General features: G+C 45.2%; 1 protein-coding gene across 3 annotated transcripts; it reads right to left on the reverse strand.

The window, feature by feature from the left end:
- Window positions 1-855: 855 nt before the first annotated feature.
- On the reverse strand, window positions 856-24,718 carry LOC101953472 (cytosolic 5'-nucleotidase 1A-like). 3 transcript variants are annotated; one of them, XM_024102172.3, is made up of 7 exons: window positions 24,476-24,718; window positions 18,160-18,218; window positions 15,009-15,176; window positions 12,925-13,054; window positions 12,070-12,192; window positions 10,363-10,541; window positions 856-9,327 (listed from the first exon to the last, which is right to left on the reverse strand). In XM_024102172.3, exons 2-7 carry the CDS (start codon window positions 18,202-18,204, stop codon window positions 9,025-9,027), a joined length of 948 nt encoding a protein of 315 aa, XP_023957940.2. In that variant the 5' UTR covers window positions 18,205-18,218; window positions 24,476-24,718; the 3' UTR covers window positions 856-9,024. The 3 variants fall into 3 exon arrangements, with proteins under 3 accessions (XP_023957940.2, XP_023957941.2, XP_005307822.2); XM_024102173.3 differs by having other exon boundaries at window positions 24,572-24,717; XM_005307765.4 differs by having other exon boundaries at window positions 24,489-24,716.
- Window positions 24,719-26,665: the final 1,947 nt, after the last annotated feature.

Below are 26,665 nucleotides of genomic sequence, written 5' to 3' on the forward strand. Positions count from 1 at the left end.
GGTGCACTCTGAGAACCACGGGGCCAGTTAGTGCTCCCTCCCTGCCTCTGCCACACTAAACAGAACCCAATGCAAGACAGAATCTGGGCGTATGTTTCAGTTTCCTATGGTTAAATCTGGGAGAAGTATGTTTACTTACTTCCCATGGGAGTTGTGAGGGTTCATTAGCTAGTGTTTGCTCAGTACTTTGAAGAGGAAAAGTACTTAGCATTATTAAGGGTGATTACTTGTGGGGGCTACTTGAAAAAGCTAATGTTTGCACCTGTATTTAGCAAATGTAAAGTCTAGAGCCAGATCCTCTGCTGGTGCAAGTTGGTGTAGCTCCACTGACGTCCCTTTGTATCAGCTGAGGATCTGGCCCTTTATGTATTTCTTTTACAGATCTGTCTTTATGTAGGGTGACCAGATGTCCTGATTTTATAGGGAAGTCCTGATACTTGGGGCTTTGTCTTATGTAGGCACCTATTACCCCCCACTCCCTGTCCCGATTTTTCACACTTGCTGTCTGATCACCCTATCTTTAAGCAAACCTCGGGATCCAAACATGCCTGATGTTGTCTCCAGATCTGAAGTTGGCAGTCATTCTCCCATCACCTTGCATTGCAAGACATGTAAAAAAGGAGAGTGGCACCTACTGGTGAAAATATAGAACTGAAAATGATTTTCACAAACATGAATGTTCACGAAAACGTCTAAGGTTGGGGAATTTATGTCAAGTTTGGATGTCCCTAAAGAGATGACTCCGTGTTTGGATTTTACATAATAGGAGGGGCTGGAAGAGACACCTCTAGCTCAAGTTGCCCAACACTTCCCATGATAATAACTTCAACTGTTTGAGCTGAAATTTTCCATGCCGGGTGTTGGCCTCAGGTTGAATTTTTTTTTTTTAAGCTTCAGCAAAAACAATTCAGCTGTTTATAAGAACAAGATCAGGGGAAATACATTATTTTGCCCACGTTAAAAATATTCCTACAAGCATTTTGTAGAGCAGTTCTACCACTTGTGTACATTGGAGTAATGACTTGAAATTGGACAAGAGAATTGCCTTGATGTCAGAAATGTGCCTTTTACATGAAAAACTGCCTACATATGGCCATGTGAGAGCCCTTTGAAAAATCTCAGTTTGCAAATCCTCAGTATAAAGTGGTTGGATTCTGGCAGCCAAGTGCTCTGAAGAGTCCATCTGCACCCCACTCAGGGCCACAGGGTGCCCTTTCTCTGCAATTGTTGCTCCTGGGGCACCAAGAACCGGGACTGAAAGCAGGGAGATGGCCTCTCCTGTGCTCTCAATGTTCCCATGGCTAGTCCCAGTCAGTGTGGAGTAAGAAGCCACCTGACTTGAATGCAGAGAGTGTACAAGAACCAGCAGAGCAGAGGGCGTGAATTGTGATAAGGAGCCAGGGAGTGGGGAGGAGACTGAGACTGGGAACTAGTGGGTGGCAAACTGAGATAAGATGAGCAGATGGGAAGGAGCCTGGGACTGGCTGGGCAAGCAGACTGGGACAAGAAACCTAGAGTGGGAGGCTGGGACTGGGCGGGGGGAGTGAGATTGAATGAGTCTGGGGGAGGAGGGAGGCTGGGATGAAGAGTCAGAGTGGGGAGAATACTGGAACTCTGCCAGGAAGACCAGATTGGACAGGCAAGGAAACAAGGCCTAGGATGAGGAACACAGGGGGAATGAAGACTGGGAGTAGCCAGAGGAGGGGACTGAGCTGAGGAGCCAGGGAAAGGGGGTGGGAAAGAGATGGGACTGGGACAGGGACAGACTAGAATAGAAAGGGGCAGAAGGGTCTGTGACCACTAAAGAACTCTCCCCTCAGAGCCAGGAGTGGACCCCAAGATTCCTGAGCCTCACCATTCCTCTGCTGTCAGCAAATATTTGCGAAACCTACTGGCAAAATGTATATCATTTGCCTCTAGGGGCCAGTCCACATAAAAGATGACAACCTACTACTGCAATCACCAGTTACCCTGTTTGCTCAAGTGGCAGAGATCTGTACAATGAATCTATAGGCTCCAGCCCTGTTGATGTCCCATATGGGTATCAATATGCTGCCACATGCTGAGTTTGTTTTTTCAGGTTTCTTTTTTTGTTAAACTCAGGCAATTATACACAGAAATTACATTAAAACAACATTAATGTCCTGTTCATTGACATCCTGAATGACGCAGGGATAATGTGGTAAAATAGTATGTGATAATGTAATTAAAGACTGGATTATAATGCACACACAAAAGGAGGTCAAATTAAGATTACACAAGCAACCTTCTGGTATTTCCAAACTTTTGAAAGCTTGATTTTGCAACCTTACCGAATGTTCTTTTAATGTAGTATATAAATATTTGGAACAAATATAGGAAATTGGCCAGCAGGCACCATAACACACAAAACACTGTAAAAGTGGGTGGAGTTGGGGGTGAGGGAGGAGACAGAGAGAGAGAGGAGCAAAGTGTGTATTTCTTAACCTACAAAGGCCCAAACGTGGGACATGACGCTTGACAAAGACCAAAATGAGGAACAGAAAACAATCATTCATGCAGGAAACTGAAAATGCGGTGGGCTCTTCTATCAGGAATCACTCAATCCTGATGTAAATAGGAGTTTCTGAGTTTATTTGTAATATAGGTAACTTGGGGACTAAAATGAATGATGTCTCTTCAAACAAAAGACACTTCAGAGCCATGGTACCTGGGAAAACACTTTTTAGGAGCAATGTTAAATCACCAGAGATTTTATGTACTTGCTTCCTTAAGGGGCTGATCTAAAACCCTTTGAAATCAATGGAAATCTTTCCCTTGACTTCAGTGGACTCTGAACGAAGCTACATATGCTTAATAAATTGTCTGACTATGTGCATGTTTTTAATAAAAATCTTGAATAAACACTCAACTTTCCTTTCAAGTGTACAACAGGACTGTAAGAAATATTAGGCTGTTTTTTACCCTTTTATTCACACACACACACACACACACACACACACACACACACACACACACACACACACACACACACACACACACACACACAAAATTCTTTTCACCATCAAATGATGTTCATACATCTATTTATTTATCCAAGAAAATAGCATTGGCAGGAATGGAATTTGTAAATCATTTTTAAAAAGTCGTTTTCTGATCGCATTGAAATAGAAATGATTCACCTTTTTTCCTCCTCTCCCCATGATCCTTCTCTTGTTCATCCACTGGGGCTATAGAGTTTGTGGCTATAATCTGCTGATCTCATGTGTCCATGTTTTTCTCATGCTGGTGTGCAGTGTTTTGCCTCTAATGCATGACACCCTCCTCATTCCCTAAGCAGACAAGTCATTACCAGTCTGGGACTATTAACATTTCGTTATCAAACTCTGACCAGTTCCAAATGCATCTATGCCCCACAGCAGTGTTACCATAATTCTTATCCATGAATTTTTCTCGGCATCTGTCATCATCAAAAGTAAGACCAAAATTTAAATATAAACAGCAAACAACATTCATTTCTGATGGCTGCAATGGATGATCGCATGCAATGTTTTCCTATTGGATGGACATAAATATGCACCAGATGGAAAGACACCGTGTGGTCCTTTGATACTGAGTGAATATGGGATGACATTACAAAAATGAAAATTTAGGTTGAATATCAGAGAATCTATTAGCGGCTAATCTGGCATGTCTCGCACCCCCAGAAAGGGCATCTCGCACCCCCAGGGGTGCGTGCACCCTAGGTTAAGAACCACTGTATTAACCTATGGAACAATGATGGAAACCCGATCCCTTGGCACATTTTAAAATAGACTGGATGAAACACGAGACTCTGTGCTGTAGGGAACAATTCTGCACTGACAGGCATGACCTAACAGGCCTTTTCCATTTGTGAAATCTATGATTCACCTCCTTTTAGGGACTGGTGCAATAAAACCTTAGATTTCACTCAGGAGATACTCAAGCGATTCATAGCTAAAACAGAGGCAGACTGAATTTGTTATCATTGGACAGTAGTCACTGTTATTAGTGACTAGACTTGGCTGTAATTTTTCAGTTGAATTTTTTTTTCCAACCAAAAAGGACAGTGCTGGTGAAATGTGTCCTGAAAATGGTTCAATTTCCACTAAATTGTCAAATTTTTTTTTTGGTCAAAAACTCGACATTTTCCTACGAGCCATTTAAAGACAAGGTCTTTGTATTGGACATTTTTGCTAAAATAAAAGAGATTTTTCAACCAGCTCTTCTGTGTCATGCAATAGTCTATTACTGGTGAAGAATGGATGTCAGACCCTTTCTGCACGATTGCCTTCAGTTTATCACTCATCAGCACACAGCACAATCAAACAGAGAAGGTGCAGAGAAGGGCTACTGTGATGATCACAGGAACGGAGAGCCTGCCCTAGGAGAGGAGACTTAAGGGGCTTGGTTTTTTTCCGGCTAAACAAGCCAAAGGCTGAAGGAAGATATGATTGCTCTCTGTAAATAAATCAAAGGGATAAACACCAGTGAGGGAGAAGAGTTATTAAAGGGCCACTGTCAGCTCAAGAACAAATGGATATAAACTGGCCATCAATAAGTTCAGGCTTGACATTAGACAAAGGTTTCTAACCATCAGAGGAGTGAACTTCTGCAACAGCCTTCCAAGGGGAGTCGGGGGGGAAACAAAACCTAATTTGTTTTAAAGCTCAGCTTGATAAATTTGAGGGATGGTATGATGAGATTGTCTGCAATGGCATATGGCCCACCTGTGATTGCAATTAGCAAATATCTCCAACGGCTGGAGATGGGATACTAGATGGGAGATCTCTGAGTTACTACAGAAAATTCTCTCTCAGGTGTCTAGCTGGTCTTGCCCACATGCTGAGGTCTAACTGACTGCTGTATTTGGGGTCAGGAAGAAATTTTACCCCAGGTCAGATTGGCAGGGAACCTGGGATTTTTTGCTTTCCTTTGCAGCATGGGGCATGGGTCACTTGCTGGTTTGAATTAGAATAAATGGTGGATTCTCTGTAACCTGAAGTCTTTAAATCAAGATTTGAGGACTTCAGTAAGTCAGCCAGAGGTTATGGGTCTACTACAGGAGTGGCAAGCTGAAGAAGACTATTGCTATTAGCAATCTATCTACGAAAGAGATAGCATCACCTCCCCCTTCCTCAGTATGCAGTGGTCTGCAGTATTTCCACTAGAGCTTGAGAATTCTTCCTCACCAGCACCTCACATGCATTCCCCTACTTTAACCTTCTCATCTTCAGTTTCTCACAGTGCAGCCAGCATCTTTCTAGCCAGGGGAGTGATTAGGAGAGTCCATGTCACTCCTTCCATTAACCACTGGGGCCGGAAAGTTGCTTTCGAACAACACTCACTCCTGCATATAGCAGTCCTGCCTCTGAGCCCCTACTGGCTCCAGCCCCGGAGCACCCATGGAGTCAGCGCCTATTGAACAGGGTGTTGGATCCCTGCTGGCTAATGGCCATTGCTGGACCTATCCTCCATGTACTTATCTAGTTCTTATTGGACCCCTGTTATAGTTTTGATCTTCACAACAACCCCTGGAAGAGAGTTCCACAGGTTGACTGTGAAGAAATACTCTTTTTTTTGTTTTAAATCTGCTGCCTATTCATTTCATTGGATGACCTCTAGTTCTTGTGTTATGTGAAGGAATAAATAACATTTCCTTATTCAATTTTTCCACACCATTCATGATTTTATAGACCTCTATCATATGCCCCCTTAGTCATCTCTTTTCCAAGCTGAAAAATCCCAGTCTTTTTAGTTTCTCCTCATACAGAAGGTGTTCATACCCTTAATTATTTCTGTTGCCCTTCTCCGTACCTTTTCCAAATCCAATATATCTTTTCTGAGATGGGGTGACCAAATCTGCACGAACTATTCAATATGTCGGTGTACTGTGGATTTATATAGAGGCAATATGATATTTTTCTCTTATTATCTATCCCTCTCCTAATGATTCCCAATATTCTGTTAGGTTTTTTAATTGCCACTGCACATTGAGCAGATGTTTTCAGAGAACTATCCACAATGACTCCAAGAGCTCTTTATTGACTGGTGCAGCTAATTTAGACCCCATCATTTTGTATGTATTGTTGGGATTATATTTTGCCAAGTGCATTATTTTGCATTTATCCACATTGAATTTCTTCTGCAATTGTGTTGCCTAGTCACCCAGTTTTGTGAGTTCCCTTTGTAGTCTTCGCAGTCTGCTTTGGACTTAACTATCTTGAGTAATTTTGTATCATCTGCAAATTTTACCACCTGACTGCATATCCTGTTTTCCAGATCACTTATGAATATGTTGAATATGTACCTCTCTCCATTCTCACCTTTTATTCCTACCCTTTGTTTCCTATCTTTTAACTGAAGTGCCTGGCAGTATTTTCAGGTTCATCTAAGAATCCTTAATTTACTTTAATGATAAGCCTTTTGCTATCTTAATCACCCTGCCTCTGTTTATAAACAAACTCCCAGCCGAAAGGCTGTGCTACTCCCAGCTTCCAAACTCATCACATATCACATGCAAGTTGTTGCAGTTAAGAGCGCCACCTGGGGCTAGGGTAAGTAGACCTCCCCTATGAAACTCAGGGGGGAGGGGACTAGAACCCTTCCTTGCCCCCTTTAAAGGGACCAGCATTCCATTCCAGGAGTGGAATTTAGGTCTTTTATGTGCAATGCAGAGCAGTGAGATGGTTGGCTGGTTCACAGGAAGATTCCACTAATGTTTTTTAAAGGGCCTTTTCAAGGCATATTTTGTCAATTAAACATTGTTTTTCACCCACTGCTTGTAAGAGCCCCCTTGAAGCAAAAAGCTAAGTTCTGTTTGCCCAGATTTTGTGACCTGGACGCATGCCACAGCAGGGATGGGATCAATTGGCCAACATGCCTGTTTCAGTAAAAACAACATTGTGGCACCTTAGAGACTAACAATTTATTTGGGCATAAGCTTTCGTGGACTAGAACCCACTTAATCAGATGAATGGAGTGGTAAATACAGGAGCAGGTAAAGATACATGAAAGGATGGGAGTTGCCTTACCAAGTGTGCGGTCAGTCTTATGCCCAAATAAATTTGTTAGTCACTAAGGTGCCACAAGGACTCCTCATTGTTTTTGCTGATACAGACTAACTGAAACCTGTTTCAGTAAGGAGCAGCATGGTGGCCTCTGGTGGTGAATGTGTGCATAGACAAAAGGCTGAAATTCAGCCCTGGGAAAGAAACTGCAGGTTAGCAAATATAAATTAGGCTCCATCCTACTGCTTACTGCCCAGTAAAAAACCCCAAAATATCCAAAACCACTCACGACAGGCCTCAGATACACCAGCACCACAAGAACAATGCCCCAGTGTAACCAGCTGCACCTGTTACAGCCAGCAAGAACAAAAGCTAATGGCCACTTACTCCAGAAGAAACAAGGAATGTGTAATGCAGCGTGCTTAGAATAAGGCACTCGGCTAAGCCCTCTCCTACTACCCCAATACTTTGCTGTTATTTTTGAATCTTCCTGCCCCTTTTGGAATAGTTTGCTGAGATCCAAGCACTAAAATCAAAGCACTGCTGCTGGCAAGAGCACACAGGAACTGGAGTGCTAGATCATTACTGCAGCACCATACATGTAGGGCCAGATTATCAGCTAAGTTGGCATAGCTCCTCAAGTCAAAGGAGCTACCACAGATTTACACCAACTGAGAAACTGGCCCATAATTTATATCTCTATATATGTAAATACACACACGCACACACACACACACACACAGGAAATAACTCTAGTATCCTGTGTATATTATGTCTATATGAGGGCTTTGCATCATATTTGTGCACAGCTATAACCAACACAGACTTAGTTCTTAAAAAAATTATTACTGGAAAATAATGTTGGACATGATTTGTCTTGGATCCTAAGTGTGAATGACCAGATATACCGTAGGGCTTGCCATTCTTACCCTATTCTCAGCACAAACATACTCGAGATACTGCAAGAAAAGCAGCTTTGCAGTGTTGTGCATTATAAACTGACAGTGACTTGATCTTTCTGTGCCATTAAGAGGAGAGAGCAGCAGAGAGGCTGCGTGGCTGGCAGGAAAAGAGAGAACTGAGCAGAAAAGAGACGTGAAAGAGAGAGCGGTTGACATTAAATTAACTACTAGATATTAAGGACCGGATTCTGATTTCACTTACCCTGATATAATTCAACTGATTTCTGTGGAGTTACTCCTGATTTACACCAATGGGAAATCAGAATCAGGTCCAATGTAAGGCATACCTACAAACTAGAATCTATGAGAAGACAGAGTCCCTGGTCCCTGGCACTCAAATCCTGGGAGATGCTGAGCATCTGAAATGCCTGCTGAAGTCAGTGGAAGCTGCACGTGCTCACTAGCTGCTCAGCACCCCTCAGGATTTGGCCCCATATATATATAAAACATACACACTAAAAAAAAATAGTTTCCTTTGAAAAAGCACAACCCCCAACAAATGCAGCGTTTAGAGGGCATATTGGTATTTGAATAGCAGTACTGGCCCAACACTCCAAAGACCAACCCCCACGTCTGAGTGCAGGCCGAGCTTACATTGCCTGCCTCTTACGACAGTTACATGCTGTCTTCAGCTCACATGGTCTCGTCACTAGAGCTGTGGTTTCAGTGCTTGTATGACATGAGTGGTGGAGCACATTATCCCTAGTGGCTGGCAGGGCTGCAGTCATTGAAGAGACGGCTAAGGCAGATCAAGAGATGGGCGTAATAGTTACATTTCAAGCATCCTTCCTTCCTGTGGATTTTTGGCCTTCTGTTGCCACATCCCCAGGATCAGATGGACCCAGTCTTTGGAACTAAGAGAGGGACCCAAGAGTAATAGATCCAGCACCACATCAGCACACAGCATCTTCTCTCCCTCTCCCCTGAGCTTGCTTAGCATAGGTTTAGAAATCCTCCCTTATCCCTTCTGGCAGAAGCTTTGTCCTTGTGTTCTCCAATTGCATTTGGGAGGCCTGATCTTTGGAGGACCTTTGCCCCTTCATCCCTGCCCATCAGCAGTTACAGGGGACCAAGGCAGAGGGTATGCCAATATCTTGAGCCCCCTGGATGTTATGAAGGCCATCGTCAAAGAAGATGTGGGGTTGGATCTGGGAGAGGAGAGGGCCCTTGGGAGCCCCGTCCATGAAGAAGGCCTCGTCAATCGCCAGCCCCCATTCGCGGAGGGTCTTGATAGCACGGATGCCCATATCCCGGCCGCTGCGGGCAGTCACCAAGTAGGTGCGAATAGGGGAATTCTCCTGGCTGAACTTCTTGCGCATCTTCCCAAGATGCATAGCAAATGCCTTCAGTGGACCCTGGAAACCACACAGAGATTAGAGGCTGGGAGAACACGAGGAAGGGTTAATTTCACCTTTGCACAAAAATAGCCAGAAAAGAGAGCTCAAGGAAGATGGAGCAATTTCTCACAGAGGCTAGGAATGTAGATTCCTTACAGCTGCAGATCTCGGACTTTCCAGGGCCTGGATCACAATTAACTAGAGGGATGGTCTCGTGGACACTTCCCCACCCATCGATCATAAAACATCCCTGTTGCAATGACAGCAATTGCTTACATGGAAACGTGACTTTAGGAAAGCAGTTTATGCTTTGAATAGCATAAACCCGTCATAAACCTGAATAGCAGGTACCCATCTTTTAATGCAGCTTAGCAGCTAGAAACAAGAGGGAGCCAACACTGTGCCACCAGTCAGCTCTCCTCCGGCAAGTGGTCGGCAGAGCACCAGTGGTCTGTGAACTGTGCCATAGTGTGAACTGTGTAGTAGCACAGTGGGTTAGTGCTCTAACCCTTCACTTTTGAAGACTTGGTGCAAACCCCAAGTAGGTCGGAAATGGAAGTGAATGTTGTGGCCTTATCTCAGTCCTAAGTGAGCAGATGGATACATTCCAAAAGGCAGCCCCACAAAAAGAGGACCAGTTGATTGTGACAAAGGACAGTGAATTTGCTAATAAAGGTTTGCAGACTGGGAAGAGGGTTAGAAATAGAGCAAATATTCACAGGCGGCCTATCTGATTTCAGAGCAGGGCTAGTGTCACAAACCTCATCCACAGGAGAAGAGACCTATGGCCTGTTACACAGCATTCACTGAAACCAACGGGGGACTCTCCAATGCTTTCTATGGGGTGTTGGATCAGGCCAAAGCAGTCAATGTATAGGCCAGAGGCCACCCATGAATGTTTGTGCGTATTCTGCTGCAAGGGGCTATTGGTAAAACCCTAGCAGGAGGGCCCACTCACTGGTCATGTGGGTGAGTGTAACACAACCAGACTGAGCAGGTTAGAAGCAAGGGTAGGGACTGGGAAGCCCATTAAGGCAGGGCAAGCTAACATACCTCTCCCATGGGCACGGCTTCCATTGCCCTCTCATACTCCAGAGCCCCCAACAGCCCCTTCTCTCGAAAAACCCGGTCTGTCTCATCTGAGAAGAGCACGGCATCCCCATCAAACACCACTCGCAGTTGGGTGCTGGGAGTCTGCACCTCCTGCTGGAAGATGAGAGCCGCTGACACTCCTGTGGGACAGAAAGAAGTGTCACTGCCCGGCTGAGAATGGGAACCAGAGAGACTGTGTCCACGCTCCGGTGAGGGCCCAGAGTACGAGTCCTGGCTGCCTGGAGATGCTGCTCAGCAGGGCACCCCCATGCGGCAGCCAGTGGAGTCACAGAAAAACTTTGTGCTTGCATGCAATGGAGGACAGGTTGGGGAGCAGTCAGTATAGGCATAGCTTCCTCTGGGAAATTGTTACAACCTCATCCAATGCCCACTGACATCCATGGAAAGACTGTCACTGACTTCAATGGGCTTTGGATCAGGCCCTCGCAGCTTCGGGTTCCCCAAGTGAAAAGAGATGATAGATCTCCAAATAGGGCTCATCCGGCAGAGCCATTCTGGGGGTGGGAAGGAGAAGCAATGCTCAGATGTCACTGTTTGGAGACACCTCCGTAGGTGCTGTGGGAAGCGTGATTTGCTGCACCTATGCACCATGTACACCCACCACTCTCCTGCCTGTGCTTATTCTACCCTGCCAAACCCAGACATGCTCACTTGGTGCAGCTGGTGAAACTGGCTGGCACCTCCACTATATTCTTCTATGCACCTGGCCTAATGCTGGCCCTCTTCCTGCAATGGAGAAAAGGGGTTCTCTGCCCACTCTCACATACTGGGATTATAGCCAGGAAATGGGTTTTAAACCAGGAATCTTACTCAATCAGGCAGCTTTAGGGTTTTACTTCACTGCAAAGAAAAGATTTCTCGTTCAGACATAAGTTGCTTGTGGATTGTGTTGTTTGCCTGAATGAAGGAACCTCGACAGCTGGGCGAGGTCCCAGTCAAACCAGCAATGTTCATGAAAGAGAGACTCTGGCCCTGAAAGTCCTTGGAAAGATTCCTACACCCTGATTGAGGTTAAGCACATGCTTATGTTCATCCCCATTCAGGAAAGCACTTCAGCATATGCTTAATTTTAAGTGAATCACAGAAAGCAAATTTCCAATTTATAATTATAGTGCTCTGCAAACCTGATTCTAACAGCGACTCATTCAATCCGGAAGCAGGAACAGCTTGAATTTACAATACTGGATGCTCGTAATGACCAACTTGTGGCTGAATTCATAGGCAACAATTATTCACACAAACTATTTGATGTATAATTTAGAATAACGAATACATCTGAGAAAACCCATGGTCTGTTTGTGGGTATCTGGTAAACAGAAAGAGACTAAACTCTTCAGCAACAGATGAATTATGAATTACTTGCCCAGTTGCACTGGAGACCTGCTAGTTCATTTGACATGCATCATCAAAGAGTTATGTGTGACTTCTAGACACAGCTAAACTGTTAGGTTCTGAATTGTTTCCAGGCTGAGACGTAATGTGTCAAGATCGGCACAGAACCACTTCTCTGAATCGAGTAATAAACCCTTCTGAAAAAGCAAGTCTTGACATAACTTCATCTTGGGGCTAATGTGGGGAGGTGGTGTACGGCCCAGGTGTAAGAATGAAATCCCAGGCTGGGTGAGGTAGGAGAGGGAGAAAGCACACCTCGCTGGAGTGCATTGCACACGTCCATCCTGTCGGCCGAGAGGAAGAGCTTGACATTATGGGATTTCAAGTACTGGGTGGAATCTTCATCGCTGACAAAGCAAAACTTGGAAATCTCCAAACCTTAACGTCAGAAAAAGTAAATGAAATCAAATTAATACCTAGCTCTTACACAGCACTTTTCATACATGGATCTCAATGTGTTTTACAGATGAGGTCAATATCATTATCCCCACTTGATGGGAAAGCCCAGGCACTGAGCAGGGAAATGACTTGCCCAAGATCACCCAGCAAACCTATGGCAGAGCTGAAAAGCTATCTTTAATTTCTGTTTCCAGCCTGCCTTGTGCTCCAGCCTACACACTGACATAGCGCTCCCTACATCTCCTGCCATGGCCAACACACCCTAATGCAATGTCCCTTTGTTCAACTGATGTCACGACACTGCCAGGACAACAGGTGCTCCAGATATCAGTGCAATACCCCCATCCTGCTGCCTTACACTTATGCAGTGACCCTCAGCACAGCCACCATTATCTTTCCTCCCCACCTCAACACAATGTCCCTCACAATGTTAAATCTTCACTCTTTATCTCTTACATTCATGCAACATCCTTCTCAGTTTGCCAGCCATTTCCCGCAACATCCCCTTCACTTCATCCACTTTATGTGCTACCATCCCACACATAGGCTGGGTCCTTCCCCTTCCATACCACCTGTCCCCAGACTGGCGTGTATCCCCCCTGGATCCACCTCCTCATCTATTTCACAGCAGTCTCTGGAGGACCGGATGACAGTTTTCCCCCCATTCACTGAATGTGGGCTGACTTCAAGTGAGAGGTGGGATCTCCTTACCATGTTGCTTAGCACTGTTGACGATGCGCATGCCACTCTCTGGACTGTTGTTGGAGAGGATGATGACATCAAAGAGGCCCTTCTCCTCTGGGTTTCTCTCCAGGAGTTTCTCATTCACAAACTGCACGGCCTGGATGAAACAGCCAGAGACACGACACTGTTTTACAAAGTTGTATACTCACAAACGTACCCACAATCTGCTGCCACACAATTTCCAGCATTCCTCCCCCCATCCAGGAGACAGAATCGCTCTTGCTGGTGTAGAGAAATGTAGAAGACAGTGGCCCTCTGCACCCAACGGGGAACCACTCAAAGAAGGGCAGACAAATGCATTGCCATGTACTTTCCCTCAGGAATTCTGTTGTGGGAGGGGACGGCTTTAACTTGCCCTAGGGTATTACAGGAGTCCTGCAGTGGATAGGCTAACATTAGTGTGTCCCCTGATTGTTCTAGCCATGTCCCCTCCATGCAGGGCCCCTGGATGCAGAGGGGAGATTGCTGCCTTTCCACCGCCAACAGCCCTGACCCTGGGCTTAAGCCAGAAGAAGCCAAATTTAACAGTGGCCTATTGGTTGCCATAGTTATTCTCTCAGTAATTTGGTTTTGGTACTTTACGCCTCTGGTTAAACCGAAGTACTCCACCCCTTCTGGGGTAATGAGAGTCCAACGTTACTCCCAGTCTCATTCCTTGGATCACAGCCCTCCCTTAAGGGTCTGTTACTCTCCTCTCCTTCCCTGGGTACGACAGCAATGCCCCCTGCTCTGCTTCTCCCTCCGACTCAGCGGAGTTCGTGCCCTCTCTCTTCTGCAAGCTCCAACCTTCAGGCCCTCGACAGAGAAGCACCAACTCTGGCCCACTTCACTTCCCCTTTCATGCCACTTCCTTCGCTCTGCAACAGGCACCCCCTCGTTGGAGTGATTCACCCCACCCTCTGGCTGTCGTCTCTTGGGCCTCTTCCCAGGCCCTTTGACCAGAGCTCTTGCCCTTTTCCTAGTGTCTCTCTCTTTCTCCTAGTGGGGAGACGAATAGCAAGTCTTATCCTCTCTCCAGTATCTCTCACACTGATGAAAAGGGACTCCTGCTATCCTTGCCCCTTTCCCAGCATGTATTGCAGCGTGGCCTACAGCTCCCCTCAGCCATGGGAATGACAGCTCCCCAGATCCCTTATTCTGGGTCACATCCTTTTCTGTCAACATATGTTTGGCCTGAATTTAGCCTATTTTGTCTATTATACGTCATCTATTATATATACACTAAATATATATAATTCAACTTGCCTACCCACTTTCAGATGTCACCAACCTCTGCTGGTGTCATCTTCCTTCCAAATTGCTGCTGTTATGTCCTTGCTCAAGAAGTCACTTCATGGTGCTGATGTTGCTCTGTCTCTAACCTTCCCTCTTTCTAAGGTAAGGTTTCTAGGATGGTTTTGGTGAGGAAACATAGTTTTCCTTGATTTCTTACAGTTTGTCTGCCATCCTGGGTATGGCAGTAAGGCTGGTATTTATGCTTTAAACACTAAATAATTTTTAAAAATACCATAGTGATGTGGTGCTATCCAAGTTGGCCACCGTCAGTTTTGGAATGATGCCTGATGGTTTATATGTCCGCAATGTATCCCTCCACAAAACAGAACAACACACAACTCACGTGTATATTTCATTGTTCCAAATGAGGGCCAAGAGTCACACTCCTATACATGTCTGAGGAAGGCACCTCAGCAAAGTATCTTATACTGATAAGAGCTAAGGCTGGAAGTATCTTGACCTCACAAGAGCCGAGATCTCACCTGGCTATGGGCAAATGCCCAGAACTTCAAAGGTATTTAGGTGTCTAAAATTCTCACTGATTTTAATGGGAGGTGGGCACCTAAATACTTTTGAGAATCTGGGCCGAAGCATCTCACCTGGATGAAAGCAGAGGCCATACCTCACCATGAGTCAGGTACCACTCTTTGCCTTCGTCAGGGAGAGATGCCCCAGCCAAAGAGCACAAGGCTTGAAGGAACTGAAGGCTGAACTTTACCATGGACCAAGTTTCACACACATCTTGATGAGAGTGGGGGCCACTGCTGGCGTCTCACCTGAATGAAAGCGAAGGCTGTACCTTGCTCCAAGGGCTTATCCTCATTGAGTTGCTGATACTTCACATACTCTTCTTTGCCCTTTGTCAGGAACAGCTGATGTTCCTCCTCCAGGTTGAAGATGGCCCTGGTTGTCACGGCGATGACCAGCGCCTCATTTGGGTCTTTCTGCGGTGGGCAGTGGGAGATCCAAAAAGAAGAGAGGGGTGGATTTAAAGAAAGAGATGGCAATGATCAATCAGGAGAGGGTGCTGCAAAGGAGCAGTGGGAACTGCAGGCTCTGACATCATCTCCCTTCTCCCACACACTTCCTGGGGTCCTAAATACATCCACCTGGGTGAGCCTTGCAATTGCCCACACCCCCCACCACAGGCAGCCAATCTCTGCAGAGGTGGGGCCGTTCAGTGCCAAGACTTGAGCAGGCACAGTGATTGACCACTTCCGTCCAGCCTATCTTTAAAGCACCACCAGTGTCACAGTGGTGCTACAAACCTTCCCTCACCTGTGGGTGTTGTCTGCGAGCTGGTGGGTGGACACTGATAGTGCACTTCCCCAGTTAGTGGAGTCCCCCATTCAGAACCTAGATAGTGTGTTTAAATCTTACACATTACAGCAGCTGGGACAAAGTTTGTTTCAGGTGGAAGTTACTGGATGAACGGAGCTGTACACTGGGGTCAGACCAGGCAGGAATAGATGTGGGATAGGACACCTATTCTACCAACAGCTCACTTGTTACATATATTCATTGACCAGGATGAATTAAGGCATGACACCTGAGATTCAAACCCCACCATGGCAGCTGTGAGCTTTGGATAGCATGACACACACTTGATTGTTGTTGGCCCTGCTTAATCCAGGGAAGAGAGGGACCTAGGGAGAGAGATGCACCCTGGGTCTATGATGTTCACTCTCAACCCCTCAGGTCACAAAAGATAGGGCAGGCAAAGGTTGGCGGTCACGGCCCTCCCAACTTGGCAGCATGCATGGCGTATACTGTTGTCTGTCTGCGACAGTTTTGGGCAGCTGCTCCATAATTTTGGCTGATCTGGACACAGTATAGCCTCATTCCACTACCTGTGCAGAGCTGTAAATTTCAACAGAGATGACACCATCCACGGTTTCCTGCCAACACAGATTAGCTTCACTGCACATCACCAGCCCCACCTTCATTCACAGGCATTTTTCACCCCAGTTTGTCTCCACTCTTGCAAGAATAATAAAAAGTCAATAATGTTCTTCATGGATGCTACCACTTGTGAGTTTTCATTTCAGCCACTGCAAAGGCAGGCTTTTCCAAACGAATCAGTCTCACCGTCTCTTTATATAACCGGTGGTTCAATCCTGTGATGTTTCCCTACACAGTGCTCCTATAACTTCATTGGGAGCTGCAGCTTCTCAGTAGTTCTGAAAACCAAGCTGCTTTTATCTAAGTGCCTGAAAATAGGGATTCTTTAGTTCCCCTGGCATGAACATTTTAGCTCCAAAATTGAAATCAGAAGTAGATTTCAGGAGTTCCTAGCTCCCATTACTGTGCTCAGATCCCTATATCTTGTTTCTCTTTGTTGGTGGATTTTGGAATGTAAGCAGAGTCAGGATGAGCTCTACCCTGACATCTGGTGGTGAATTATGGCGAGTGTGGAAAAGAACTTCAGGGGCTGATCTTGTTTGCATAGGCACACCCACTCGCCTGGCATGAGACAACAGCAACTGAAAGTGGTTACTTTGGATGGGGTGGGATCCCCAGTTTCTCTGTTATCGGGACAGAAGGAATAAAGTGTTGTTACCCTGATTATGTGAATCAAGGATAATGAAATTGTTTTATGACAGAGGGTCTCACCATCACCTAAGTAGCACTCGCTAGACAAGGGACGTGGGTTCCAAAACCCAGTGAATGGAGAGAAGATGGGGATAGGTATTTGTACCTGATGGTATAGGCCCCCTTTGAGAGTCTGAAACACCAATTGTACCACTGCCTCTCTCTACTGTTGAATATCAGAGCTAACTTTGATTCCATTAGGAGTCTAGTTATAGGCTGCTGAGCTGAATTCACTTTGGGCCAATGGTGTACCAGCACTGGGGCTCCCCTACTACAAGCTGAAATCACTAAAAGAGCTAAAGTTACTAAGAGCTGAGATCACCTAGTGCTGTGTTAACTAATTGGGGAGCCTGAAGCTATATTGCTAAGTGGCTGGTGGAGCAGTGAGTGACGCGGAACCGTTTGCAGGGACGGCTGGAGCGGCCCAAGGAATGGCGAGCAGAGCCGTTTGTGGGGACGGCTGGAACGGCTCACAGGTTGGTGAGTGGAGCGGAGCAGCTCGTAGAGCAGAGCAGTTCGTGGGACGGCAGGAAGTGGACTGGCTTGTGGTGAAGGCTGCGGCAGAACCCCACGGAGAGGCGGCCCGTCGGCCTCGGATCACGTAAGGTGCCCCTTAACACCCTGTGTGCCCCCCTTTTACTCTGGGGCTGCACTGATCAGGGACAGAGACTTTGGGGATGTTGGACTTTGGGGACTCTGGGTGATTTTTGGGTTGCTGGATTCAAGAACCAAAGGGAAAGGACATGGCCCAATTTGCTGGGGTGGGTCTTTTGCTCATGGTTTGTGTTATGAATCCTGTTTGTGGTGTTTTTTCCAATTTAATGCTGATGTCGTTTACCTCATGTTATTAAACATTTTCTGCCACACTCAGACTCTGTGCTTGTGAGAGGGGAAGTATTGCCTCTTAGAGGTGCCGAGGGGGTGGTATGTAATTGTCCCAGGTCACTGGGTGGGGGCTCGAGCCAGTTTTGCATTGCGTTATTGAAACGGAACCCCTAGATACAGAACCCGGCCCTTGTTGCTGCCAACTTAGATGGGAAGAAGGGTTACAGGAATATCACACTGAACATAGCAACAGAGGGTCCTGTGGCACCTTTGAGACTAACAGAAGTATTGGGAGCATAAGCTTTCGTGGGTAAGAACCTCACTTCTTAAGTGAGGTTCTTACCCACGAAAGCTTATGCGCCCAATACTTCTGTTAGTCTCAAAGGTGCCACAGGACCCTCTGTTGCTTTTTACAGATTCAGACTAACACGGCTACCCCTCTGATACTTGACACTGAACATAAGCGCTTGAAATATGAAATATAAAGTGGTCTAAAAAATAGCTTCTTACCTGTTTCACATTGGTGTTTATAACTGTGCTTTCAGCCTCTGCCATCTTCTATCTCCGACCTCAAACAACAGAAAATAAATTATTAAACTTTGACGACTATGTTAGATCAAATTCAGACTCAGGAGATGTTTTAATCTTTTCAAATTTTAATCAACAAGTGGCATGGCAGTAGAGGACGCGTGGAGAGAGGGGCGGGCAGGGTCGTCTCCCCTCCTCTCCAGATTTGCTGCTTGGCTTGTACTGGGCATGCTCACATGGACTGAGCATGATCAGTCACGCTGCGGAAGCCACTGCCCTCACTCTGCCCTCCCCCACAATCGGCAGGCATGGGTCACCTACAAAAGAATAAATGTCTGATCCAACCATTTCAATCTAATCTGATCATTACCAAATTCATCCACATTGCCTCCTATTCAGCCAATGTCAGATCTGATACTTATGAAGGGTTGGTTAGCTTCAGAAATCCAGTAATTAGCACTAGAATAGAACTAGTCACTAAAAATAGTCAAACAACAGAAGTTGTGATCAAAATAAAAAATGGACCCTTTGCATTTCAGGCCTCTGTGCATAGTGTTTTTAGGGCTAAGCCTTTATATTCTGAGATAGACTGGGATGGAGGCACTGGAAACGGATTTAGGAGATCTGAGTTTCGTTCCTGGCTCTGCTACAAAGCCCAGGTGTGACCCTGAGGAAGTCCCTTAAATCTTCTTCTGCCTCAGTTGCCATCTGTAAAATGGGGATAATAGTTCTCTAACTGACAGGGGCATGTTGGGAGACTAGACTAGGCTAAATGCATTGAACAGCTAAGAGACAAATTCTGCTTTGATTAATACTCCTTGCAATCTCCACTGGTATAAATCAGGACAAAAATTGAACCAAAGGTTCTGGTTCCCTGGATCTTTCTGCCTCTTTCTCAGTAAGAGGAAGGTGCTGGTGCAGTAGGCATGGAGGGTGTCCATAGATCTGTGGAAATGAATTAAGCTTGTTAATCTGTTACTTTCCTAAATTTAAAGTCTTTTTTTTTTAATTTACCATGCAAATCTATATCAGACATCAGGGTAAGTCTGTATTAGATCACATCCATTTACTGAACCAGTACAGAACACAGACAGTAAAAACATGGAGTGAAATCATAGATCTACGTAAGTTGGTAAAACTCCCATTGACTTCAATGGACCAGTCTTTCAACCATGGATCTTATCTAGGGCTGGTCGAATACTTTACAACAAAACTATTTTTTGATGCAAAATTGGGTTTTCGACTGGAGACTTTTTTGAAGAAGCATGTGCTTTCTGAAGATAATTTCAATTTTTCATCAAAAAATAAACACCTGAAAACCGAAAAAATTTCACTATTCAGCCAAAACCCAAAATATTTCAACTGAAAACCAAAATATTTTGATTCTAAAATGCCATTTTGGTGCCTCATGGGAGTTGTAGTTTGGGTGCCTCATACTCTCATTCTCCTCCATGGGCTAGGCTGCCTACCTGGACTTGATCTCCCATGATGCACTGTTTGCTGTAATCAACCATAAAATATTCAGCACTTTCATTACTAAAAAGTAACCTTGTTATGATTTCACTGGGCAAACATATTTCACTGCAAGAGTTTAATTTTATAGGTCTCCTGCCAAAGCTAAGAGTACTGCAACAGAATAGAGTTGTCCAAAAAACAGTTTGCATCCAATTAATTAAACAGGGTTGTTATTATTATTGTTGGTATTTGTTATTTGTGTTACTGTAGCACCAAGGAACCCAGGCAAGGGCAAGGGCACCAATGACTGGAGGACAGCTAATGTGACGCCAATTTTTAAAAAGGGCTCCAGAGGTGATCCCGGTACCGGGCAAACTGGTTGAAACTACAGTATAGCAAAGAACAAAATTGTTAGACACATAGATGAGCATAATTTTGTTGGGGAAGAGTCAACCTGGTCTTTGTAAAGAGAAATCATGCCTCCCCAATCTATTAGAATTCTTTGAGGGGGGTCAACAAGCATGTGGACAAGGGGGATCCAGTGGATATTGTGTACTTAGATTTTCAGAAAGCCTTTGAAAAGGTCCCTCATCAAAGGGGCTTAACATAAGAATGGCCCTACTGGGTCAGACCAAGGGTCCACCTAGCCCAGTATCCTGTCTTCCAACAGTGGCCCATGCCAGGTGCCCCAGAGGGAATGAACAGAACAGGTAATCATCAAGTGATCCATCCCTGTCACTCATTCTCAGCTTCTGGGAAACAGAGGCTAGGGACACCATTCCTGCCCATCCTGGCTAATAGCCATTGATGGACTTATTCTCCATGAATTTATCTAGTTCTTTTTTGAACCCTGTTATGGTCTTGGACTTCACAACATCCTCTGGCAAGGAGTTCCACAGGTTGACTGTGCGTTGTGTGAAGAAATACTTCCATTTGTTTGTTTTAAACCTGCTGCCTATTAATTTCATTTGGTGACCCCTAGTTCTTGTGTTATGAGAATTAGTAAACAACACTATCTTATCTACTTTCTCTACACCAGTCAGGATTTTATAGATCTCAATCATATCTCCCCTTAGCTGTCTTTTTTCCAAGCTGAAAAGTCCCAGTCTGATTAATCTCTCCTCATATGGAAGCTGTTCCATACCCCTAATCATTTTTGTTGCCCTTTTCTGAACCTTTTCCAATTCCAATATATCTTTTTTTGAGATGGGGCAACCACATCTGCACACAGTATTTAAGATGTGGGCATACCCATGGATTTATATAGAGGCAACATGATATTTTCTGTCCTATTATCTATCCCTTTCTTAATTATTCCCAGCATTCTGTTTGTTTTTTTGACTGCCGCTGCACATTGAGTGGATGTTTTCAGAGATGACTCCAAGATCTCTTTCTTGAGTGGTAACAGCTAATTTAGACCGCATCCTTTTATATGTATAGTTGGGATTGTGCTTGCCAATGTGGGCTTGTCTATACTTACCGCGCTGGTTCGGCGGCAGGCAATCGAACTTCTGGGTTCGATTTATCGCGTCTTGTCTGGACACGATAAATCGAACTCAGAAGTGCTCCCCGTCGACTCCGGTAATCCTGCTCGCCGCGAGGAGTACGCGGAGTTGACGGGGGAGCCTGCCTGCCGGGTCTGGACCGCGGTAAGTTCGAACTAAGGTACGTCGACTTCAGCTACGTTATTCACGTAGCTGAAGTTGCGTACCTTAGTTCGATTTGGGGGTTTAGTGTAGACCAAGCCTGTGCATTACTTTGCATTTATCAACATTAAATTTCATCTGCCATTTTGTTGTCCAGTCACCCAGTTTTGAGAGATCCCTTTGTAGCTCTTCGCAGTCTGCCGGGGTCTTAACTATCTTTAGTAATTTTGTATCATCTGCAAATTGCTTAAGCAAAGTAAGCTGTCATGGGATAAGAGGGAAGGTCCTCTCATGGATTGGTAACTGGTTAAAATATAGGAAAAAAAGGGTTAGAATAAATGTTTAGTTTTCAGAATGGAGAGAGGTAAATAGTGGTGTCTCCCAGAGGCCTGTACTGAGACCAGTACTATTCAACATATTCATAAATGATCGGGAAAAAGGGGTAAACAATGAGGTGGCAAAGTTTTCAGATGATACAAAACTACTCAATATAGCTAAGTCCCAGGCAGACTGCAAAGAGCTACAAAAGAATCTCTCAAAACTGGGTGACTGGGTAACAAAATGGCAGATGAAATTCAATGTTGATAAAAGCAAAGTAATGCATATTGGAAAACATAATCCCAACTATACACAGAAAATAATGATGTCTAAATTGGCTGTTCTTGTTTTTTTATAGGTATCAAAGCAGAGGGAGATTTTAAGGGGCAAATGTGGTGGTTTCGTTAATTTGGATGGTTGCCATGCATACACAGCTAGTTACATGGTGTCTCTAGACTGCAGAGGTTTAGATCGTGGCATATTTTTGGGATTTCAATTTAGTGGTCTGTACAACCCAAGTGGTTTGTGGGTTGTTGTTATATATGCCTGCTTGTAAATAATCACAACTCAGTGCTTGAGCTCCACCCTAGCTGTGCATATTCCTCTATAACTCCCTCTGGTGAGTCAGAGAAAATAACTCGCCAGGTATGAGGTACATTTAGGTCTACAATCAATGGTGGTCAAGGAGAAAGTCTCTAGCTCAGTGGCTCTCAACCTTTTCAGACTACTGTACCCTTTTCAAGACTTAGACTTGTCTTGTGTACCCAGTGGCGCTGCAACATTTTTATTAGTGGGAGTGCTGAAAGCCAGACCCCTTACCCCTGTCCAGCCTCCAGAGCTGAGGCTGGGAGTAAAGCCCCATGCATGGGGTGGCAACTGGGATCCCGGGCCCAGGGCCGGCAACCTGGATCCCAGGCGCGGGGTGGCAGCAGAGACTTGGGCGCACGGGGCAACAGCCAGGACCCCGGGTGTGGGGTGGCAGCCGGGCCCCTGGGCGCAGGGCCATGGGTGCACAGGGCGGCAACCGGGACCCCGGGTGTGCGGGGCCAGCAGCTGAGACCCCGGGCGTGAGAGGCAGCAGACGGGACCCCATGTGCGGGGCTGGCAGCTGGGAGCCCGGGGCTGTTGCAGCACACCCTGCACCTTTAGTTCCTGCGCCGATGTGTGTACTCCCAAGTTTCTTCTCACTTAAAAAATCACAAAATCAGACATAAAAACACAAAAGTGCCACAGCACACTACTACTGAAAAATTGCTGACTTTCTCATTTTTACCACAGAATTATAAAATAAATCAATTAGAATATAAAAATTGTACTTACATTTCAGTCTACAGTATACAGAGCAGTATAAACAAATCATTGTCTATGAAATTTTAGTTTGCACTGACTTCGCTAGTGCTTTTTATGTAGCCTGTAGTAAAACTAGGCAAATATCTAGATGGGTTGATGTACCCCCTGGAAGACTCTGCATACCCCCATGGGTACATGTGCCCATCTTTGAGAACCACTGCTCTAGCTTAACCAGAACAGTACATTCTCTCAGGTACTGCGGATGCTGGAGGGTGCACATAACCCACTGGGTTGGCTCTCATGTTGATCATGAATTGTGTGTCTGAGTACCACTGTCCTCTAATAGATGGGATACAGCAGACCAGCATAGGGGTATATCAAATAGCTCCAGCTCTCACAGCTCTTGGAGGAGAAACCTGGGCTGAAGCCAAAGGCGGTGAATCCTATTCTCTATGCCACATGTAAACTAGGGTGACCAGATGTTCCAATTTTATAGGGACAGTCCCGATATTTGGGGCTTTTTCTTATATAGGCTCCTATTACCCCTCACTCCCTGTTCAGATTTTGCACACTTGCTGTCTGGTCACCCTAATGTGAACAGCCACTGAAACCCAGTGTTTTATGTGAACACCATGGATTGGTACAAGGCACATAGGCAAGAGCTGCCATTTTTGATGTTACGACAGCATGGGAGGCTGCTGAATGCTGGAGGGAGATGCCCATTAGAAGTTGGATTTGTCCATGCGCACACATGCATTTGCTGGGGAATTAAATCAATCCTCCCATTATAATGTAGAAGGAATATTGTTATAAACATGTAGCAGCAAGAGAGGTTTCCCACCACAGAGCTTCACCCAAGCAGGCAACTTGGGTCTAACCACATCAGCTGAAATGGAAAGAGCAATGAACCAGGAGAAACAGATCCATGTTTCCCTTCCAGCAGCTGAACTGAAGCAACAGTAGGGCCCTTTAGGCCAAGTCTACACTTAAAAATTAGATTGACCTAGCTACATAGCTCAGGGCTGTGAAAAATATTGTGCCCTGTATGACATAGTTAGATCGACCTACCCCTCATTGTAGACACAGCTAGGTCAATGTAAAATCCTTTCCATCAATGTTGGAAGTGTCTATATCACCGTGACACAGCTGCAGCACCCTATCTGTGCCACTGTAACGGCTGCAGTGTAGGCATACCCTTAGCGTCTGTGATGTTTCTTTGTTCTTGCAAGTGATGCTGGACTTTGCCTCTGCCCCCCTACCATCCTTGGTCTGATTGTTCTCCTGCATAAAACCAAGTTTGCTTAATTTCCATGTTCCTGTCCTACTAGACACACACAGGGGCACTGGAACAATTTTTATAGCAGGGGTGCTGAAAGTCATCGAACAAAGCTGTAAACCCCCTCTCTGTATATGATGGAAACCACTTCAAGCTGCAGCCCCAACACCCCTAGTTCCAGCACCCCTGCACACACACACAAACACACACACACAGACCAGCTTGAAAACTAATTCACTCTTACTTGGGAAAAAGCATCTTTCTTACAGACTGCCCTCAGGACAACATACAAGAGTTGTCTATAGACACATACAAGCCAAACTCACTGTGTGTGCTTCCTCCACTCTCCAGTGCAGCTTGTCACAGCAGTGGCAGCAGCATCCAATTTTTTAAAAAAGTGATGCCTCACCTTTTATATTTCCCATCCCCTGGCAGGAAGCAGAAAGGAGTGTGGCAGTGCCCATGCTCAGAGAAGCAACGCAGCATATTGGGATTCGTAGTCATCTCTGCAGCCAGGCATCCTCTCTGCAATGCAAACAGGAAGGGTTAGACTTCATTTCCCAGGCTGCGCAGCATGGCAGGCTGCCAGGTTGTGGGGAGAGGTTTTAGTCTTTAGGGTGGATCCCAGGACACTCCTCTGGTAATAACAGGTTCTGGGCGCAGCCAGGCTACTAATGAAAAGGCAGTGATAATCTCAGAATCAGAGTGCAACAGGGCTGCTCTGTTACTTTTCAGTGGTATGTTTGGTCATTCCTGCAATTCCTTCTGTTTTTAGATTCAGAGCTATTTGTAACTCACTTTCAGCTCTTTCATTTCATGGCCCTTGAAAATGGAACTGTCATAATTTAGACCAATAAATACACATATATATATACACACACCTACCCAAGAATACAAGTAATTTTATATATATATATATATATATATATATATATATATATATATATATATATATATATATATATATATATACACACACACAGAGAGAGAGAGAGAGAAACGGTGCGTTTGTTGATTACTCAGGCAAAGGGGCTAACACAGAATATGACTAGGATGCCAAGAAAAATTGTCTGTTCATTATGTGAAGATTTTAACATTTCCCACGATTATTTTTAATGTTTTAAAAAGGGGATAAAAACACTCTTCCTACCCCCCATGCTGTTGGAGGTTTAAACCTCCTGTCCAGCAAAGCATGTGTTGAAGCATCTTGAAGTCAAGGGGTCTACCCACGTGCTTAAAGTTAAGCAGATGTTTGAGTGTTTTGCTAGATCAAGGCCCAGGTGCCATAATTAGTGCTAAGTATCATTATTGACTCTTTTTCTGAAATGTATACAAGAACTAGACTCCAGTTGATGCATTGTTCTGTTACTCTGAGGTAGCTAATCTCTTCAGCTGACCTGCTAAAAGAGTCTATTTGAGTTTTTAAAACATTTTCCTTTTGAAAAATAAAGTAAAAGCCTTTTCTCCTGCCATGCCATTGGCATGACACATGGAGTTCTCTGCTGCACAGAAGCAGACCAGCTCTGTGTCCCAGGATATTGCAGATCAGACTCCGATGCACAGATGGCCTTGAGAAAGCTGGCAGCTATGCGGAAGTGCTTATGTCTTCATCAGAGGGTGGAGCAGATAAAACAATTGGGTGAAATTGCCTTCCTGTGTCAGTAGGTTTTTTAACCCTTTTGTTTCAGGCTGTCCAACTGGGCTGTTTTCAGGCAGTACACAGCTGTGTAACAGGGCCGCCCAGAGGATTCAGGGGGTCTGGGGCAAAGCAATTTCGGGGGCCCCTTCCATAAAAAAAAGTTGCAATATTATAGAATACTATATTCTCGTGGGGGCCCCTGCGGGGCCTGGGGCAAATTGCCCTACTTGCCCCCCCTCTGGGCGGCCCTGCTGTGTAAAGACATACGCTCGGGTTTCAGGCTCACATATCAATCTTGATTCTTTCATTGAATAGCCCTTTCTCAGTTTCTATTATTACTTGCATCTGTGTCTGTTTCAGGGGCCACATCCTCTGCTGAAATCAGCATAACTCCAGGGCAACCAATGAAGCTGTGCCTATGTACGTCGGCAGGGACTCTGGCTCTGCATGTCATGTGTGGACCACTGCGGCATATGTTTATTAGCCACCGTTTTTGAGTTCATAGCTTCTTTCATTATTGTTTTTATGAATAGCTCCCCCCTTTCACTGGAGGAATCCTCAGGTTCTACCTTTAGCTCACCAAGCCCCCTGAAAAGGGGTTGGTTTTATTACAGTTTCCATGTCCAAATGCTGGGCGTGTTCTATACTCCTGCCAGCTCCCACATCACTGTGACATCACTCTTTGTTTGGCATGTTGAATCCTTCGCCATGTTATTTTTTGTAAGCTCTTATGCACTTCCACAGGGAGGTTAATTGTGTGGTGAAGGGGTGAGGCTATGATAGAGGAGATCTGAGTTCAATACTTGTCTCTGCTACAAGCTTCCTGTGTCACTTCAGGTGAGTCATTTAATCGTCCTCTGCCTC

This window comes from Chrysemys picta, chromosome 4 (assembly GCF_011386835.1).
Source record: "Chrysemys picta bellii isolate R12L10 chromosome 4, ASM1138683v2, whole genome shotgun sequence".
In the NCBI taxonomy this organism is placed as follows: Eukaryota; Metazoa; Chordata; order Testudines; family Emydidae; genus Chrysemys; species Chrysemys picta.

Bases quoted from the DNA above. Each gene is read 5' to 3' on its own strand.
- LOC101953472 (XM_024102172.3), bottom strand. From the start codon at position 18,204: ATGGCAGAGGCTGAAAGCACAGTTATAAACACCAATGTGAAACAG. The intron at 13,055-15,008 runs GTGAGACGCCAG...TGTTTCATCCAG, and splicing joins CAGCCTTCGCTTTCATTCAG to GCCGTGCAGTTTGTGAATGA. The intron at 9,328-10,362 runs GTATGTTAGCTT...TGTGGTTTCCAG, and splicing joins AAGCCGTGCCCATGGGAGAG to GGTCCACTGAAGGCATTTGC.